This window comes from Mytilus trossulus, chromosome 2 (assembly GCF_036588685.1).
Source record: "Mytilus trossulus isolate FHL-02 chromosome 2, PNRI_Mtr1.1.1.hap1, whole genome shotgun sequence".
In the NCBI taxonomy this organism is placed as follows: domain Eukaryota; kingdom Metazoa; phylum Mollusca; class Bivalvia; order Mytilida; family Mytilidae; genus Mytilus; species Mytilus trossulus.
In genome coordinates, this window is record NC_086374.1 from 35,267,289 (window position 1) to 35,287,132 (window position 19,844).

At 32.6% G+C, this 19,844-nt stretch overlaps 1 protein-coding gene across 2 annotated transcripts; it reads right to left on the minus strand.

The window, feature by feature from the left end:
• Window positions 1-1,235: 1,235 nt before the first annotated feature.
• Window positions 1,236-18,273, minus strand: LOC134707081 (uncharacterized). 2 transcript variants are annotated; one of them, XM_063566580.1, is made up of 4 exons: window positions 18,176-18,273; window positions 10,598-10,831; window positions 6,121-6,303; window positions 1,236-4,074 (listed from the first exon to the last, which is right to left on the minus strand). In XM_063566580.1, exons 2-4 carry the CDS (start codon window positions 10,744-10,746, stop codon window positions 2,661-2,663), a joined length of 1,746 nt encoding a protein of 581 aa, XP_063422650.1. In that variant the 5' UTR covers window positions 10,747-10,831; window positions 18,176-18,273; the 3' UTR covers window positions 1,236-2,660. The 2 variants fall into 2 exon arrangements, with proteins under 2 accessions (XP_063422650.1, XP_063422649.1); XM_063566579.1 differs by lacking the exon at window positions 18,176-18,273 and adding an exon at window positions 15,016-15,092.
• Window positions 18,274-19,844: the final 1,571 nt, after the last annotated feature.

Sequence of the window (19,844 nt, forward strand, 5' to 3'; positions counted from 1 at the left end):
GATTTGGACCAACTTGAAAACTGGGCTCATTATCAAAAATTTAAGTACATGTTTAGATTCAGCATATCAAAGAGGCCCAAGAATTTAATTTTTGTTAAAATCAAACTTAGTTTAATTTTGGACCCTTTGCACTTTAATTTAGACCAATTTTAAAACTGGACCAAAAATTAAGAATCTACATACACAGTTAGATTTGGCATATCAAAGAACCCCAATTATTCAATTTTTGATGAAATCAAACAATGTTTAATTTTGGACCTCGATTTGGGCCAACTTGAAAACTGGGCCAATAATCAAAAATCTAAGAACATTTTTAGATTCAGCATATCAAAGAACCCCAAGGTTTCAATTTTTGTTAAAATCAAACTAAGTTTAATTTTGGACCCTTTGGACCTTAATGTAGACCAATTTGAAAACGGGACCAAAAATTAAGAATCTACATACACAGTTAGATTCGGCATATTAAAGAACCCCAATTATTCAATTTTGATGAAATCAAACAAAGTTTAATTTTGGACCCTTTGGGCCCCTTTTTCCTTAACTGTTGGGACCAAAACTCCCAAAATCAATACCAACCTTCCTTTTATAGCCATAAACCTTGTGTTTAAATTTCATAGATTTCTATTTACTTATACTAACGCTATGGTGCGAAAACCAAGAAAAATGCTTATTTGGGTCCCTTTTTGGCCCCTAATTCCTAAACTGTTGGGACCGAAACTCCCAAAATCAATACCAACCTTCCTTTTGTGGTCATAAACATTGTGTTTAAATTTCATTGATTTCTATTTACTTTAACTAAAGTTATTGTGCGAAAACCAAGAATAATGCTTATTTGGGCCCTTTTTTGGCCCCTAATTCCTAAACTGTTGAAACCAAAACTCCCAAAATCCATCCCAACCTTTCTTTTGTGGTCATAAACCTTGTGTCAAAATTTCATAGATTTCTATTAACTAAAACTAAAGTTATAGTGCGAAAACCAAGAAAATGCTTATTTGGGCCCTTTTTGGCCCCTAATTCCTATAATAATGGGACCAAAACTCCCAAAATCAATACCAGCCTTCCTTTTATGGTCATAAACCTTGTGTTAAAATTTCATAGATTTCTATTCACTTTTACTAAAGTTAGAGTGCGAAAACTAAAAGTATTCGGACGACGACGACGACGACGACGACGACGACGCCAACGTGATAGCAATATACGACGAAAATTTTTTCAAAATTTGCGGTCGTATAAAAACGGAACATGCAAACGCCTTTCTAGTCCAACACACATATTTACATGCAATACCGGCGGTAATTATTTACCTTCAAGATTACAATACACTAACTGTGAATTATTTTTGTTCAAATAATATTGTGGGGTCGATTCTGGTTTTATTTTTAACGAGTATGGTACGACTAGAAGCAGAATTGTCAGCAGTTTATTATCAATGAAGTAGTTTATTCGTTTATTTTTGATTTCTGCTGAAATAAATACTAAATAAATAAATATTTATACCCGCTCATGCGTGAGGCTAAAACAAATACTGTTTACAGTTGCACACTTACGGTAAATGGTACGACTAGAAGCACTTTTCACCACCGAACTTTTTGAGATAGTTCAGGAATACTTGTATGGGTAAGTTCAATGGATAGTTGTCTTATTTGAAATCATCCTTCGTTCACTTATATTTGCATATTTATGTATTTTATATGCGATGCAGTAAAATACACATAATAGTAATACTGAAGAAGATAAAGAAAAACTGAATCACTGAACAACATAACAAGATTGACAAGGCAAAATATTTCTTTCATATCCGCATTTATACCTCGAACCTATATGAATAAATCAACAGGAAAAGTTGGTCAGTGTCACGAACCAGCATACCATATATACTTCAATCCTGACCTAATTACAGATATAGGAGATATAGTTTACTCTGATTGAATGAATGATAGATGAACTTATATTAATGCGTTACTCTTTGGTACTTGAACCAACTGTTCGTTTTGGCTTGTTGCACTAGTGTATTCGAACCAACACGAACGCGTTGCTCTAGATATAACAAACTTGTCAAATTGGAATTATGACCCTGATGGCTTTCAACAATTTTGTCATGTTCCAGACTTATGTATGCCTCAGACTTATACAAGAGTTTGGTAAGTTTTACAACCGTTGAGATCGTTGCAACTGTTGATGGATGTTATGCATTTGATTTTTTGTCTCTCAATATTTTGATTCAAGCGCCAATAATGATTCCTTTGTAGAAAAAACGCACGTCTGCCGTTGAAAATACATTAAAACCTGGTATATTTGATGAATTTTCAAACCCTCCAAAGAGACATGTCAGATTTCAATACGATTTTGTTATAAATAAATCTTGGCTAGAAGTTTCAGTGAAGAATTTGTAAACTTATAAAATTGCCCTCGTATACAACTTTTTATAAAAAATATTAAGTCATGCATTCATGTCTTTCATTAAATGTATTCACTGAAAATGAGAACAAAGACAGTTGACATTAAAACGTCAAAAACTCAACTATAAACAATCTACAGGAGATATGGTTACAAGTGTCGTCTGTTTTCTTAAATATGAATCTGCCAACATGACTACCGTTTTAATCGACATCAGTGTATCAGACCAAGGCAAATTATTAGTAAATAGTAAAAAATTAGCATTATTTATAAAGCTTCAATTTACACCAGCGAGCAAACTGGCTTGAGTCATTTGAAAAGTAAGCAAATTCTTGTTCATTAAGTCTTGTTTTAGCTCTTTCCACTACTTCATGTGCGGTATATGTATTGAAGTTACTTGGATAAATAATAACTTTGATTGATCCATCAAAAGGAATAAGCAGTTTTTCTTTAACGATTGTGTGATGCTTAAATGGACCACAATAAGCATAATGTGCTATATCACATGTTGTGTAATTATCTTTCATTCCATTTACATCAAGAACTACAGCGTTATGCCATAAATTATAATAGCTGTACGTAATGATATCGCCAATTTTCACATCAGTCTTTTGTAAGATTTGTCTTTTTTCAACGTCTAAAACTCTCTTGTTTGTTTCATAACACGAGAGACAAAGCATTTCTTTTTCAAATTCTTTTTCGTTCCTTTCATTTTCGTCACTTATTCCTTGAAATCCAGAACTAAGGAACATCCAGAATACCATACTAAATTTACGCTCCTGTAGACTTCGTTTTCCACCCGTAACACACCATGTTGCAAAATGCTCGCAATTATTTTTAAACAAGTTATATTTAAATTGTCCTTTTCCTCCCTTTGAATCTGCGTTTGCCTCTGATTTGGCTCTTTCCGCAATTATGTGAGGAGGAAATATTTCAATCTTACTGCTATATTTGTAAACTACCACTTTCTTGTCTTTAAAATTAACCCTTACTTTGACTTTCTTCAGTCTCGCTTTGTTACCGAAAGGCTGAAAACTAGCGAAAGTTGCTTTAGTAGCAGTGTTTGTTGCATGTACAATTTCTATTTCAATTTCATCATCTGTCGCTGTATACGGGTACACATCTACAACAATTGCGTGGTGATCATATATTCTTCCAGGATATGCTAGGTGATCTCCTGCTTGTACATCTTCCTTAGAATTGACTTGTAACGGCTTTACACATTCCATACAAAGACTTTTATTTGTGACATGACCTTCTGAAATTGATTTGTTTTCATCGTTTTCCTCATTATGACCAACACTATCTAACGATTCAACCGCATCAAAAAATTCTTCCTCTGAGACATCTACAACATGCTGTTCAAGAGACAACGGCTTCAGGTAAGCATCTGTTTCGTCATTTCTGTTTAAAAGTGGTAATGATAAACTATCGTGTTCCAAAATGTTGGTGTCAGCACTATTGTTTAAATACGGGTCTGCTCTAACGGGAGCACTAGCCTGTGTACTGTATTCCCTCATTTGTTTTTCCTTGTCAAATTCTTTTTGCAAATTAGGATAGGTGTTATATCTTTTATGCTTGGTCATATTTCGAATCGTAATAGCTGATGGAGATCTTTGCAAAAATCCTGCAGGTAGATGAAACGTCTGATCTATTATTTCAGTTTCTTGCCCATCGCTACAATAACAAATTGACATAGACAATACCAAATTATGATGCATTAACATGTTAAGATTTAATTAAGCAGTTGTTTATTCGGTTTTCTTTGCTTTGCGGTGCATTAAATTGTGCCAATTACTGTTAAATTTGATCGTAAAAAAACTCCATTTGTGCGTTTCGTTACATTTGTGCGCTTTTATATGACAGCTTAACCCATGTATATTTGATAAAAAAAAATCGGTTTAAAGTTTTAACCCATTCAACATATATTTTCTATAGGTTCAAATGATAAAATAACCTGTTAAAAAATCAGTTATAAGTTATATAAGTCTTCTGTTTGTCTGTCGTAGTATTCAAAAGACTCATCAATTGTGATTAACCATTGTTAAATATAAGACCTTCTAAGTCCAAATAAAGTTACAAGTTGAAGAGCATTGATGACCCGAAATATATATTCCATACACAAATCGTACTTTAGAAGATGACAATCTACTCATTTCAGACCTAGGAGAAAAACAAACTATGTCAGAAATTTTTCAAAAGGTGTTAGGGGTCCAGATTGCTTTTTACAGATTCAAGAAGAATATAGATGTTTCCAAACCAATAGATAAGCCATTTTGAACAAAGAGCAATACATGTGTTGCGTTTCGCAATTCACCCTTAATTGCAAGACCCAAGAATAACAATATATTTGTTTCCTATTTTAAACGCCAACTAAGTGGTATTGCGATTATCAATTACATGCATCAATACACAAGGTGTGTTTCTATATTATATTTTGAATCACCGTTGTTCATTAGTGCTGAGAAGTCATTGGTGACCCCATTGTTCTTTGTATGTCGACAGGCAGTGGTTAAGCAATATACAAGTGTTTTGCTTACAGGTATATGAATCGTCCATTGATTTCTACATTTAACGGTCCAAAGTTCAGAAATATCTACCTGGCGGATTTTGTATTGAAACCCCTTAAGGAATTTAAAATCATGTGTAGACAAACTTAATAATCAGCGGAAAAAAATAGTTTTAAATCTTTTTATTCGAAGCAATACACAGTTAGGAAAACATCTTCAAATTGCCACTCATAACTTTTAACCACCCTCTTTACCTTCCTATTTAATAAAGAAGGCTTAATATTTTTGTTATGCATGTGTATATTTCTGTAAAGAGCATCTTCCATAGATATCATTTTCAATAGTAAAAAAGGTGAAATATGATCTCTTTTTGGTGTAACCATGGCAACAATCTGCATTTTTTTCATACAAAATATTGCAAAAAAGGGGGGGCATGAACATGTCACAAAAGTCCCAAAATTTTGGTCCAAAGGAAAATGTCAATCAATTAGTGATACCTTCCCTGAAACTAGAGACCCATATCTATCAAGGGGTCCAAAAAAATCATATCTGATATTCTTCTTCATTTATCATAACCTTCCATTATTACCGAACTGAACAAAGAAATAACACGATGGGTGCCGTATACGGTGCAGGAAATGCTTACCTTCCGGAGCACCTGATTTCACTACCAGTTTTTAGTGGAGTTAGTGTTGTTTCTTATTTATTATTTATAACTGTTGATGTAAATGTCCTTTGGTTTTTTTAGTCTTTGTTAACTCCTTGGTTTTGATTGTTATTGTCGTCTAGGGCGGTACGGATAGGAAAATACGGACTGTCAAACAGAAAAATGGCCAATAAAACATGCTACAACAATCTGAATGTTCATATAAATCCACTAAGAAGGCTATATTATTCTTCAGTTATCTCAAAATCAATTTTATTGTACAAAAACTTTCATATTTTAAAAATTCACCAAGACCATAATGCGAAACTTAACTTCTAACGGTGTATTGCTACCTTATGGGTGAGATCAAGAAGATTCAACGTTACGTTAAATTATTACGATTAAAGAACTGAAAACAATAATCCAAACAAAGGGTATAAAAATAAATCAATCGGTGGGATAACGTTAAAATGGGCCAAGAATTAAAAACTATTTCTCATTAAGTATTACCTGATACATTTCATGTATGCATACAACTTTTCTTAAACGTTAACTTGTTTATTTTACCTGCTATTTAAGTTGGTTTCTTTTTCAACATCAGTATTCTCACTTTTGGTGCTGATGATGAGGTCGTTGCTATCCCTTAATTTGTCATTGTCAATATCAGCAATCCCCTTTGCTCCCTCATCCTCCTGTTCATTGGTTAAGGAAAATCGTACTTTAGAAGATGACAATCTACTCATTTCAGTGCTAGGATAAAAACAAACTATGTCAAAAATTATTCTTAAAGTGATAGAAGTATAGAATAATTTTTTTACAGATTCAAGAGGAATATAGGTGTTTCCAAAACGATAGATAAGCCATTTTGGATAAGGAGCAAATCATGTTTTGCGTTGTTAGTTCACACCTACTCACGGAGCACCTGATTGCACTCCCGGTTTTTAGTGGAGTTAGTGTTGTTTCTTATTTATTATTTATAACTGTTGATGTAAATGTCCTTTGGTTTTTTTAGTCTTTGTTTACTCCTTGGTTTTTGATTGTTATTGTCTTCCTAAACTAGGGCGGTACGGATAGGAAAATACGGACTGTCAAACAGACAAATGGCCAATAGAATATGCTAAAAACAATCTAAATGTTCATATAAACCCACTAAGAAGGCTATATATAAAGGCAACAGTAGTAAACCGCTGTTCAAACTCATAAATACATGGACAAAAAACAAAATCGGGGTAACAAACTAAAACCGAGGGAAACGCATTGGGTATAAGAGGAAAACAACGACACAACACTAAAATGTAACACACACAGAAACGGACCAAGCATCAGACAAAATCTCACGAGAATAACAAATATAACATCAAAACCAAACACATGAATTTGGGATAAACCAGTACCGTGACATGTCTCACCGCAATGTGAATCCACACTCAAAAACAAGAGAAAACAAACGACGCAACGTTAAAATGTAACAGACACAGAAACGAACAATAATATGACAATAGCCATATTCCTGACTTGGTACAGGACATTTTTAAAAGAGATAAAAATGGTGGGTTGAACCTGGTTTTGTGGCATGCCAAACCTCGCACTTTCATGGCAATGTTAAATATAATATGGAAATGACAACATAATATTACAGGAAAACAATGAAAATAAATAGGAGAACGTTACATTGAAATGACAACATAATATTACAGGACTACATTACAAATAAGTAGGAGAACGTAGTAGACAAAGAAGCACATGTGATTAATAGATAACAAAAAGCATCAGGTTTAAAATCTTATACGCCAAACACGCGCCTTGTCCACAAAAGACTCACCAGTGACGCCCAGATATAACAGATCGAAAGTTAATAAAAATGTACAGCACTGAAGATCAAAAGTTGAAAAAGGTTGTGTCAAATACGGCTATGTTTTAATGGGATAAGAACATCCTTATTATTTAGAACAATTAATGCTATTGCAAACAGTAAAAATCAAACGAATATAAAAGATATACATAATGAAACTAAAGTATTAACTAATTAAATAAAACAAAACCCGAATACATAATGCACAGACCAACACAGAATTGACACATCCGACTCAGTCCAGGCCTCAACGCAATAAATATAAAAATATACTATTTTTCATTTATCTCAAAATCAATTTCATTGTACAAAAACTTTTATATTTTAAAAGATCACCATGACCATAATGCGAAACTTAACTTCTAACTGTGTATTGCTACCTTATGTGTGAAAGCAAGAATATTCGACGTTACGTTTAATTATTACGATTAAAGAACTGAATACAATAATCGAAACGTAAGGTATAAAAACTAGAGGCTCTTAAGAGCCTATGTCGGTCACCTTGGTCTATGTGCATATTAAACAAACGGCACAGATGGATTAATTACAAAATTGTGTTTTTGCGGATGGTGATGTGTTTGTTGATCTTTCTTTACTGAACATTCTTGCTACGTATAATTATCTCTATCTATAATGAACTTGGTCAATTAGTAACAGAGGAAAATATTGTTAAAATTTACAGAAATTTTCAAAATTTATGAAAATTGTTAAAAATTGGCTGTAAAGGGCAATGCCTCCTTAAGGGGTCACCTGATCATTTTGGTCATTTTGACTTATTTGTAGATCTAACTATGCTGAACATTATTTGTGTTTACAGTTTATCTCTATCTATAATAATACTCAAGATAATAACCGAAAACGGCAAAACATCCTTAAAAATTACCTATTCAGGGGCAGCAACCAAACAAACAGTTATCCAATTTTTCTGAAAATTTCAGGACAGATGGATCTTGACTTAATGAACAATTAATTTCCTTGTCAGATTTGCTCTAAATGCTTCAATTTCAAAGTTATAAGCCAAAATCTTTACCCTTATGTTCTATTTTTAGCCATGTCGGCCATCTTTGTTGGCTGGCCAGGTCACGCCACACATATCTTAAACTATATACCACAATGATGAATGTTGCCAAGTATGGTTAAATGTGTCCCATTAGTTTCAGAGGAGAAGATTTTTGAGAAAGATTACAAAAATTTACTTTAAATTAGTAAAAAAATGACTATAAAGGGCAATTACTCCTTAAGGGGTCAATTGACCATTTCGGTCATGTTGACTTAGTTGTAGATCTGACTTTGCTGAACATTATTGCTGTTTACAGTTCATCTCTATCTATAATAATAACCAAAATCGGGAAAAAAATCTTTAAAATTGCAAGTTCAGGGGCAGCAACTTCATAACCAGTTGTCTAATTCATCTGAAAATTTTAGGACAGACAGATCTTGACATAATAAACAATGTATTCCCTCGTCAGATTTGCTCTAAATGCTTTAATTTCAGAGTTTAAAGCCAAAATCTACATTTTACCCCTATGTTCTATTTGTAGCCATGGCGGCCATCTTGGTTGGTTTGCCGGGTCACGCCACACATTTTTAAACTAGATACCCCAATGATGATTAGGGCCAAGTTTGGATGAATTTGACCCAGTAGTTTCAGAGGAGAAGAGTTTTCTAGAAATTGGTCAAAAATGACTATAAAGGGCAATTACTCATTAAGGGGTCAATTGACAATTTTGGTCAGGTTACCTATTTGTAGATTTAACTTTGCTGAACATTATTGCTGTTTACAGTTTATCTCTATCTATAATAATATTCAAGATAATAACCAACTAGAGGCCCTAACGAGCCTGTGTCGCTCACCTTTGTCTATGTAAATATTAAACAAAGGAAGCAGCTGGATTCATGACAAAATTGTGTTTTGGTGATGGGGATGTGTTTGTTCACCTGACTTTACTGACATTCTTGTTGCTTACAATTATATTTATCTGTAATAAACTTGGCCCAGTAGTTTAAGTGGAAAATGTAAGTAAAAATTTACAAATTTTATGAAAATTATTGAAAACTGACTATAAAGAACAATTACTCCTTAGGGGGTCAATTGACCATTTTGATCATATTGACTTTTTTTAGGTCTTACTTTGCTGTAGATTATTGGTATTTACATTTTATCTCTATCTTTAATATTATTCAAGATAATAACAAAAAACGGCAAAATTTCCGTAAAATACCAATTCAGGGGCAGCAACCTAACAACGGGTTGTCCGATCCATTTGAGAAAATTATGGCAGATAGATTTTGACCTGATAAACAATTTTACTCATGTCAGATTTGCTCTAAATGCTTTGGCTTTTGACTTATAAGCCAAAAACTGCATTTTACCCCCTATGTTCTATTTTTAGCCGTGGCAGCCATCTTCGTTGGATGTCCGGGTCACCGGACACATTTTCAAACTAGATACCCTAAAGAGTAATTGTGGCCAAGTTTGGATTAATTTGGCTAAGCAGTTTCAGAAGAGAAGATTTTTGTAAAAGATTACTAAGATTTACCAAAAATGGTTAAAAATTGACTATAAAGGGCAATAACTCCTAAAGGGGTCAACTGACCATTTCAGTCATTTGACTTATTTGTAGATCTGACTTTGCTGAACATTATTGCTTTCTACAGTTTATCTCTTTCTATAATAATATTCAAGATAATAACAAAAAACAGCAAAATTTCCTTAAAACTACCAATTCAGGGGCAGCAACCCAACAACAGGTTGTCAGATTCATCTGAAAATTTCAGGGCAGATAAATCTATCTGATTAGCTCTAAATGCTTTTGTTTTTGAGTTATAGGCCAAAAACTGCATTTTACCCTTATGTTCTATTTTTAGCCTTGGCGGCCATCTTGATTGGTTGGCCGGGTCATCGGACATATTTTGTAAACTAGATACCCAAATGATGAATGTTGCCAAGTTTGGTTAAATTTGGCCCAGTAATTTCAGAGGAGAAGATTTTTGTAAAATTTAACGACGACGACGACGGGAGCCATGTGATGAGAAAAGCTCACTTGGCCTTTTGGGTGAGCTAATAAATCAACCGGTTGGATAACGTATAAATTTGCAAAGAATTAGAAAATATCTTCTCATTCAGTATTACCTGATAACATTATTTATGCAAACCACAACTTTTCTTAATTGTTTACTGGTTTACTTTACCTAGTAGTTACGTTGGTTCCTTTTTCAACATCAGTTTCTTCGCTTTTGATGCCGTTGTTGTGATCATTGCTTTCTCTTAATTGGTCATTGTCAATATCAGCAATCCCTTGTGCACCCTCATCCTCTTGTTCATTGGTTAAGGAAAACATTTTAGTGTAGTCTTTTTTACAACTTTTTATATGTATCTATAGTGTTTAGAAACGAATCTATTAATTGATATGCCTGTGGCTTGTTCTGAAAAATAATTAATTTATAAGCATATGAAGAACATATGAAAAAAAGCAATGACAGTAAAAATATGTCAATTAACTGACAAAATATAGGAGATGCTTTAGACATCACATCCCAGGGACTACTGAACAGTAGTTTGGCACATAACTTGTAAAAAAAAACTCTGCCTAGGATGGTTTAATTTAAAAGACCTCAAAATTGCTATTTTCCAATTTTCTCATTAACGAACGGCTAAGCTTTGCTCATAAGGTACTGACCTACAGTTGAGTTATAAAATCAATCTTTCTTGTTTTAAAAAAGTTTAAACTTTTAAAGACAAAGAGTTCCTTTGAATTTTTTAACATAATGCTTTTCATTTTTTATTCATGTATACTGTGCTGGTGATCTATGACAATGTGGTGCATTTGAAAATCAAGTCATCCGTAAGGAAATTTCAAATAGAATGAAACCACTATTTCTTGTCATTATTGCGTTCAGCAAATAATAATGATTAAATTTGGATTCTGATAACTTGATAAATCCACATTGAACCATGTCTTTTATGAAATGAACATTGGTATGTGTCATTTTTTGTAAGAATTTTTATCACTTTTTTATCGATAAAATTAGTTAGTCCTATTCGGCTGATTTTTACAGTTTGTGCTGTTTGACGCCAACAAAAAAGTTTAACCCCGCCATATTCTGCATGTGCTTGTCTCAATAATAAATTGGGATAATGTAAGTCAGTGGTTGTCGATTTTTGCTATATATTTTTTTGTTTTTACCTAATCGTTTAATTCATAAATCATAACGTATTTTTTCTAGTTTGAATTGTAATACATTTGTCATTTTGGGGGTCTTTTTTATTTATGTATAACGTATTATTTATTTAGCAACATATTTTTATAGTATTCATATACCAATCAAATATAGAAGAAAACGGGAAAAGCATACAAATCCTCAGTAAAGTATAAAAAAAAAACTGAGAGGAGCGTTATTTTGGATTATGAAATAAATATCTGTCCAAGTTTTGTAAAATTCCATGAAAGTTTGATAATTTTTTTTATCGTATACAGCCCGTACCTTCGAATCCATTGTTCTAGTGTTAACATATTTGGAAATTAAATTATAGAAAAATACTTATCAAACTAATTCAATAGTTTCAATTTTAAATCTGCCGAACTTACCGCCAGAAAAAAGCGAAACTAACAGAAAACACATTGTTGGAATGTAGGATTGCCTAATGTCTCGCCTTTTCGGAAAAAAATCGAGAGCATAACCAAAAGAACGAAAACAAATGTTAGTTTTCTTGTGGTTGTTTTGGTTGCTAAATTTTCTGTTCCCTCTTTTCAATTTTTGAATGCTTTTATTTCCTGTCCTTTAGTTTTTGATATTCAACACCAGTCATGATTAAAAAGTACTTAGAGGATTTCCTCAGAATATTGTGGGAACTTCCGAGGACAATGCATGACAATCAAAATATAAGCTAATGAACAATAAAAAGTACTTATTTAATCATATCTTAAAGGTGTTAATATATATTACTAGTATATACTAATATATATGAGTACAACATGTACAGGAAAAGACGCAAAGGCGAAACATTTGGCGATTCATTCTATATTACCCTAACAATTACTTGATGCCATGTCTCTGATAAGGATTTGTAAATTATTTTAGAATCTTTTCACCTTAAACTGGTTGGTTCATTCAAAAAGTACTTAATTTTCGTTTACTCTATGGAACTTTTTGTAACTTTATGTCCTTAATGCTCTTCAACTTTGTACTTGTTTTGGTTTTTATTTTTTTTTTACCTGAGCGTCGTTGGTTGGTCTTTTGTGGACGAAACGCGCGTCTGGCGTATTACATTTTAAACCGGGTACCTTCTGTTAGCTATTATTCGTGTGTTTCTCTGTCCTATATGTTCTTCAGTATTTGTATTGTATTCCTGTCATGTTATGTTGTAATTTTAGTGTTATATTTATCATTGTCATTGCCATAAAAGCTTGAGGTTTGGCTTGCCACGAAACCAGGTTTAACCCCTCATTTTTTTTAAATATCCTGTACCAAAAGAGGGACGAAAGATACCAAAGGGACAGTCAAACTCATTAATCTTAAACAAACTGACAACGCCATGGCTTAAAATGAAAAAGACAAACAGACAAACACGAACCCCACCAAAAACTAAGGGGTGATCTCAGGTGCTCCGGAAGGGTAAGCAGATCCTGCTCCACATGTGACACCCGTCGTGTTGCTTATGTGATATCAAATCCGGTAAACAGTCTATTCGGTAGGTCACATTCATGAAAGGGAAGGGGATTTTAGTGACGACGTAAGGAACAAATCCGATATCATGTGTGAAACGGTTATTCCATAACGGTCAACCAACTCGTGATGGCTTCCGTAAAATTTACGAAGAAATGATTTCAACTTCACCATCTGAAACTCTTAGTTTAATAGCTTCCTTGTGAGCAGCAACCCTCTATCAAGAAAATCATGATAGGAAATGCAAGCACGGGAATATCGTATCAATTGGGAAATATATACCCCGTATGCAGGTGCTGCTGGAATGTTGCTACTTGGAAATGGAAAGTTCACAATTGGAAAGCTGAAATCTTCTCTTTTGTCGTAAAGTTTTGTTTTCAACCGACCCTCATTGTCAGTATCTAGATGTAAATCAAGATATGAAGCCGACTTAACTGTATCTGTAGTAAACATTTATCTCTTGTTCAATGGATAGATGCGTTCCACATAGTCACCAAATTTTGAATTATTTAGTGGAAGAACATCATCTATATAGCGGAAAGTAGAGTTAAAGGATATTGCTAACTTCTTATTTTTCTTCCAAAGAAGTTCCTGCATGAAGTCAGCCTAATAATAATAAAGAAATAAGTCGGCAAGTAGAGGGGCACAGTTTGTTCTCATTGGAATGCCGACAGTCTGTTGAAAAACATGTCCTCCGAAAGTAACAAATATGTTGTCAATAAAAAATCAAGCATCTTAATAATATCAGTTTCAGAGGATTTTTTGTTTGAATCAGAGTGATCCTTTACAAAGTAGGATTTATTCCTTCCTAAGACAAGATACTTGTATCTACGTTAGCCATTCTTTTTTACGAAGCAAAGCAATACCAACTCTTTCAATTGGTCTTTTAGTTTGGAATGTGAAATACTTGTGTAAAGAGTAGAAAATTCAAATGTTTTAATAGTGTTACAAGATGAAAGAGAGTTAGATTGTATGTACTCTAAAAGATCTTTGGAATTTTTAAGTATCCACATCTGATTCACGCAACCTTTGAAATAGGCAGTTTCACAATAATTTTGAAGCCCGTCTTTGATTGCTGATAAAATAGATGTTAATAATTTACAAAAAGGTTTCGTGAAGCACTTGGAAGACCCAGCAGTATACCGTTGTTTGTAAGGACACTTATGTAGTTTAGGTATCTAATACAGTGATGGAAGATCCAGTTCTTCATCTTTGATTGAAATTCCAAAGGAACAAAGAACAGACCTATGATTATCCCGGATTTCCTCTTTGGTAAGTGTCGTGAGGGTATTGTTGAATTTCGTGAATTTCGTGAATTTCCAAGTGAATTGTCAATACCTATTTCGTTTATCAAGCAGTTAATGTAATGACGTTCACACACAAAAACTATGTTACTTGGGACTTTGTCTGTGGGGACAACAACATATTCATCATGGAAGTTGGATAGGTGTTTACCAAGTCAGGAAAATGGCCATTGTTTTATTAAAGTTCGTTTCTGTATGTGTACATTTTAATGTTGTGTTTCTGTTGTGTCGTAGTTTTCCTCTTATATTTGATGTGTTTCCCTCATATTTAGTTTGTAACCCGGATTTGTTTTTTTCTCAATCGATTTATGAATTTCGAACAGTGGTTAACTATTGTTGACTGTATTTATACATGTTATATGCGAGATTTGGTTTTGAGGTTTACAGAAAAAAACAATGCAATAAATGTGAAGTTTTTAGCTGTCATGGTGGTAGAATACAGGATAAGAGATTCTCGTTTTCATTTTATTTGGAAGAAATTTCAAATTGTTTACTGCATTATAACAACATGCCAGTTGCCAAAGTACCATATTCCTAGCTTTGCAATAACCTTAAAGCGATATCGAAGATATATACAAGATGTTTGATTAAGGTATATTTTAAATGTTCAAGTAACTTGTTTAATTATATTTATATAACCTTCAGTCTTCAAGACACATAAAAGCATGTAGAACACACTTTGTGTTCGACATGAGGGTTTATCCATAACTGGTGACCATCTCTCAATCTTCGTAAATTTCTGCTTTAACATGTCTTGGATGTTTATCCCATATTTCATTTAAGAAGAAAAGAATAAGTTTTAATATAAATTGTTTTTGTATGTATCCTAATCTTAAAACCATTAGATCAAATTTTATAGATATTTTTTTGACTCCCGGACAAGATAACGCAGTTCATTTGTTCAATACACAATGTGACAATATCCGTCGGGCGAATTTTGCATGCAGTTTGGATACTTTATACAAAAGAAAAAAAATAATTGCTACTTATTTTGTAAAACTGTATAATTCATGTTGTCCAGTTAAGCAAAAAGTTTTGAGTATCCAGCAATATAGGTCAGTATTTTGAATATTATGATTATTTATTTGGTATCTTCGAAAATGTTAAATTGAATTTTGTTAAAAATAAGATTATTCTTTTTTTCAAAATACAACATTTACCAAACAAAACTACAAGAAGTTTTGCCAAATTTAAATCTTTAAAAAGCTATTTAAAGGAACACTTGAATTTAGAAAAATACATTTCATTTAAAAGCTCTCTGTAGAGGAATATAACAAATACTGGAGTCCCTGGGCCCCTATCATAGAATAAAAAATAAATGTTAAAATTTGATTGAAACACCACTTATATATAATGCAAGAACAAGACTTCAATGTTATAAGATATTTATTTTCAACCTACTATTGCACCATCATATATATTCAATTGTTGTTTTATTATTAAATACTTCTTTTGTGTAAAAAAGCCATTCTGTACACCTTTGTTCATACATGTTGTGCTAGTATATTTGTTACAATAAAGAAAATCCATTATAAAAAAAATATAGGTCAGCATTACCAAATTAATTACGGTAAAGTCAAGAGTACAGAGTGTGTTATTTCTATAAAATAAAATGGTGAAAAAACTCCTTTGAATTTAACTTCTTCACTGTGTTTAAGGAAATTTACGATAAGAATTGTGGGAGTGGAAAATAACAATGAAAACTGCATTAAAAAGTAACAAACGTACTTAGAACTTAATGTATTTTCATGGTAATTATGACCTGAGAAAATAATGCAAAACAGACATGATATAATACATCTTCATGAAAAAAAAATAATTGATGAGTAATTAAAATGTTACCCTTTACTCAATCACTCTATAAGTACATTGTAAACTTTAAAATATAAATTAAATAAACCAAATCCCCCCCCCTTTTCCCCCACTTGTTTTAAGTGGTGAATAAAGATAATAATTATCGTTTAAAAATTAAAAAAAATCAAGTTTATCAACACATGTCTGTCATTTAAAATTAGTTCATAAATTTAAGTACAAGAAGTTTGTTCTATTAATGAATACAAAGTATCTTAACTAAAAGAAAGAGAATTTGGAATTCATTCCATTATTAAATTTTTACAAATGTTTAACTTGCATGACTTGAGTATTTCATTCGAAGATGTAAGTGTATTACACCAATTTTCTGTTTGATTTATCCCACTACATGTCAACGTCAAAAATGAAACGAAAGCAAGGAAGAATTGGTAGTAAAAACTTAAATCACAATACTGAACTCCGTGGAAACTTCATATTTCCGTTCCTCTTTCTATTTTTGAATGCTGTTATTTCCTGTCCTTATGTTTTTAATATTCAACACAATAAATAATTAAAAATAAAAAATAAAGGATTGTCACAGAAGGTTGTGATAATTTGGATGTCCGAGGACAATGCAAAACAATAAAAAAAAAAAAAAGTCTCAGGAATATGACAATATGTTTTCTTATTCGCCTACTCAGAAATTGAATTGATATTTGCATTTACATTGGCATATGCTTTAACCGTCTATATTGGTATCATGTATACCTTGAATTGGTTATACGGGTTATCGTTGAATGAGAAATAATTTCATTCATTTCCAAAATGCACATGGTGCATGTCAGCAAATAGATTAAACGTATTCAAAATTTAATAACTTAAATGTAAATGCTTCTCTGGGTCATGGTTTGAATTAGTAATGTTCCAATTAGCATATTATCTCCAAGGAATATAGATAGTCCGATGCTTTCTTTACATTTTATTCATTGAAAATCCTTGATTGAGTAACACCCCCCTTGATGACTTTTCTTTTGTGCCTGAACTAAGGTGGGTCTCATTGGGGTCTAAGCGTGACGCGGGATTGCCGATTTTTTGTATGCGTGACACGAAAAAGTCATATTGTTGTGTCGTGAAAATGGGAAATGAAGCCTTGCCGGACCCGGGAAATGACCAAAAAATGAGAATTGCTTACTTACATATTGTAAGCGGGATACGGGAATCTGACAAACCGTAAGCGGAATCCGGGAATCTGAAAAACCCGTTAGTGAGATCTGGGATCGGACCCCCCCCCCCCCCCAAAGATTCCAGATCCCCCCCCCCCCCCCCCCCCAATGTGACCCCCATTAAACATATTGTCATGTGCCAGTGATATACCCAAACCTCTATTATTTTCCCATCTGCATATTTTAAGTCCTTAAAAATTGCACAAATTCCAATACTTTTAGAATGGCAATAAATCAAAATAATGAGTTAATACTACTGAGATTGTCGGACTTTTCTCCTATGTAACTCTCCTCTCTATTAGAAGAAAACGTCGAACTGGTTCCAAGGTTAACCAGTTGCATATAACTTCATTGAATATTCACAAATATTTATAAAACACAGTAAATTATGTAACCAGGTAGATTCTGATATAATTATGTCACGGCATCAAAATATAGTTTATGTTATTGCTCTCTTTATTTTCATCATTACATGCGTGTTTCTGTTTGACCCCAAAACATGTTTAATGTTTATAATGATAAGCACGTATACACATATATAGTTTTAAAAAAACAAGTGGTTGACAGGGTAAACAAATATGTACAAGTGCTATTGAATGTACAACTTAATAATTGATTTACAAAACTATATATATAAGATGTCTGCAATTTGAAATAGCTTGCACACAAGTACTTACTTACTCATAATATCTTGTAAGCTATGAATCTATAGATATAAAATACAACAAAATATAAACAATATTACAATGTCATGATAAAAAATAATGATTATAAGTTTTCCTTACCTTGTCAATATATGATATGAAGGAAGGTCAAGAACAAATATTGCACACGTATAATCTTAGGCAGTGTATACTCATCGTCGATTGTGTGCAGTAGAATTGTGAAACGGAAACAAAGACACTAATTTCTCACTTTATATAAAAATATTTTGTTTCATCAGTAACGGAATTCAAATCTTGTTTTGCACATTGCATTGCTGTTCAATAACGTTTACCAATAAAGAGAAATACTAAGGTTTATAAAAGAGTGTAAACAAATTAAATAAAATCATTTATGCCTAACCAAGTTTCAAGTCTTTATTTATCTAAGACCCCAAACAGGGTTTGACAGCAATAACATAAACACAATGTAACTATTCATAATAAAACAAAATAACAAAGTAATGCAGTGAACATCATGAAAAATTATTAACATGTATGATCACATATACATGTGAAAATAATGAGTTTTAAGGAAGACAGTAAATTCCAAATGAACTTAACAATGATTGAAACAAATGAATGTTTATTAACGACAGCTAATACAATTTTACAAAATGTTGCAGCTTAGAGAACAACATTGTAAGAGTCAAAATTATACAACTAACAATTTGTCAGTATTATGGTTGGTAATAAGATTGCAAAGTAATCATGATTTCCTTTCATCATTAAAAACTGTGCAATCAAGTAAATCATAAATTATGACACGCATCCTCTAGTTGGTTTTTATTACAAATGTCACAAATTCTGTCGTCACGTTCTATACCCCAAAAGCGACCCCTTTTAATAAGGAGTCGAGGATTAAGACATTAAAAATTGGGTAAAGCTTTCTTGAAATCATCTGTTAAATATTTTTTTTTAAATCTTTCAATAAACTCATTATAGATACCAGGACTAAATTTTGTATATGCACCAGATTTTCGTCTACAAAAGACTCATTAGTGACGCTCGAATCTAAACAAGTTAAAGAGGCCAAATAAAGTACGAAGTTGAAGAGCATTGAGGACCAAAATTCCTAAAAGTTTTACCAAATACAGGTAAGGTTATATATGCCTGAGGTAAAAAGGCTCAAACCACGATTACATTTCTTAATGATAAAATTAAGATTTGTTGGTGAGTCACAAACAGTTGTACCCCATGTCTACTCACATAATCTCTGTCAAACAAGTTTTGATAAACATATAAATTTCGGTACATTTTGTGAAATCAAATAATCAGAAAATACGCCATCATTAAGGATATTTTCAATACATTTTTTTATGGGGAAAATATCTTGTTTGTGCATTTTAAACAACCATTTGTACAGTAAATAAAGGCAACAGTAGTATACCGCTGTTCAAAACTGATAAATCCATGGACAAAAAACAAAATCGGGGTAACAAACCAAAACCGAGCGAAACGCATTAAATATAAGAGGAGAACAACGACACAACACCGAAACGCAACACACACAGAAACAGACCAATCATCAGACAAAACACCACGAGAATAACAAATGTAAAATGAAAACCAAATACATGAATTTGGGATAGACAAGTACCGTGCCACGTCTTATCTCAATATCTCAAAAATAAGAAAAAACACAAACGACTCAACGTTAAAATGCAACACAAAGAGAAACGAACAATATTATAACAATGACCATCTTCCTGACTTGGTACAGGACACTTTTAAAGGGGAATAAAAGTGGTGG

Excerpts from the sequence above, each read along its gene's own strand:
- LOC134707081 (XM_063566580.1), bottom strand. The coding sequence starts at position 10,746 with ATGTTTTCCTTAACCAATGAACAAGAGGATGAGGGTGCACAAGGGATT. Across the intron at positions 6,304-10,597 it reads GGAACCAACGTAACTACTAG|CACTGAAATGAGTAGATTGT; the intron begins GTAAAGTAAACC and ends TTTTTATCCTAG. Across the intron at positions 4,075-6,120 it reads GAAACCAACTTAAATAGCAG|CGATGGGCAAGAAACTGAAA; the intron begins GTAAAATAAACA and ends TTGTTATTGTAG.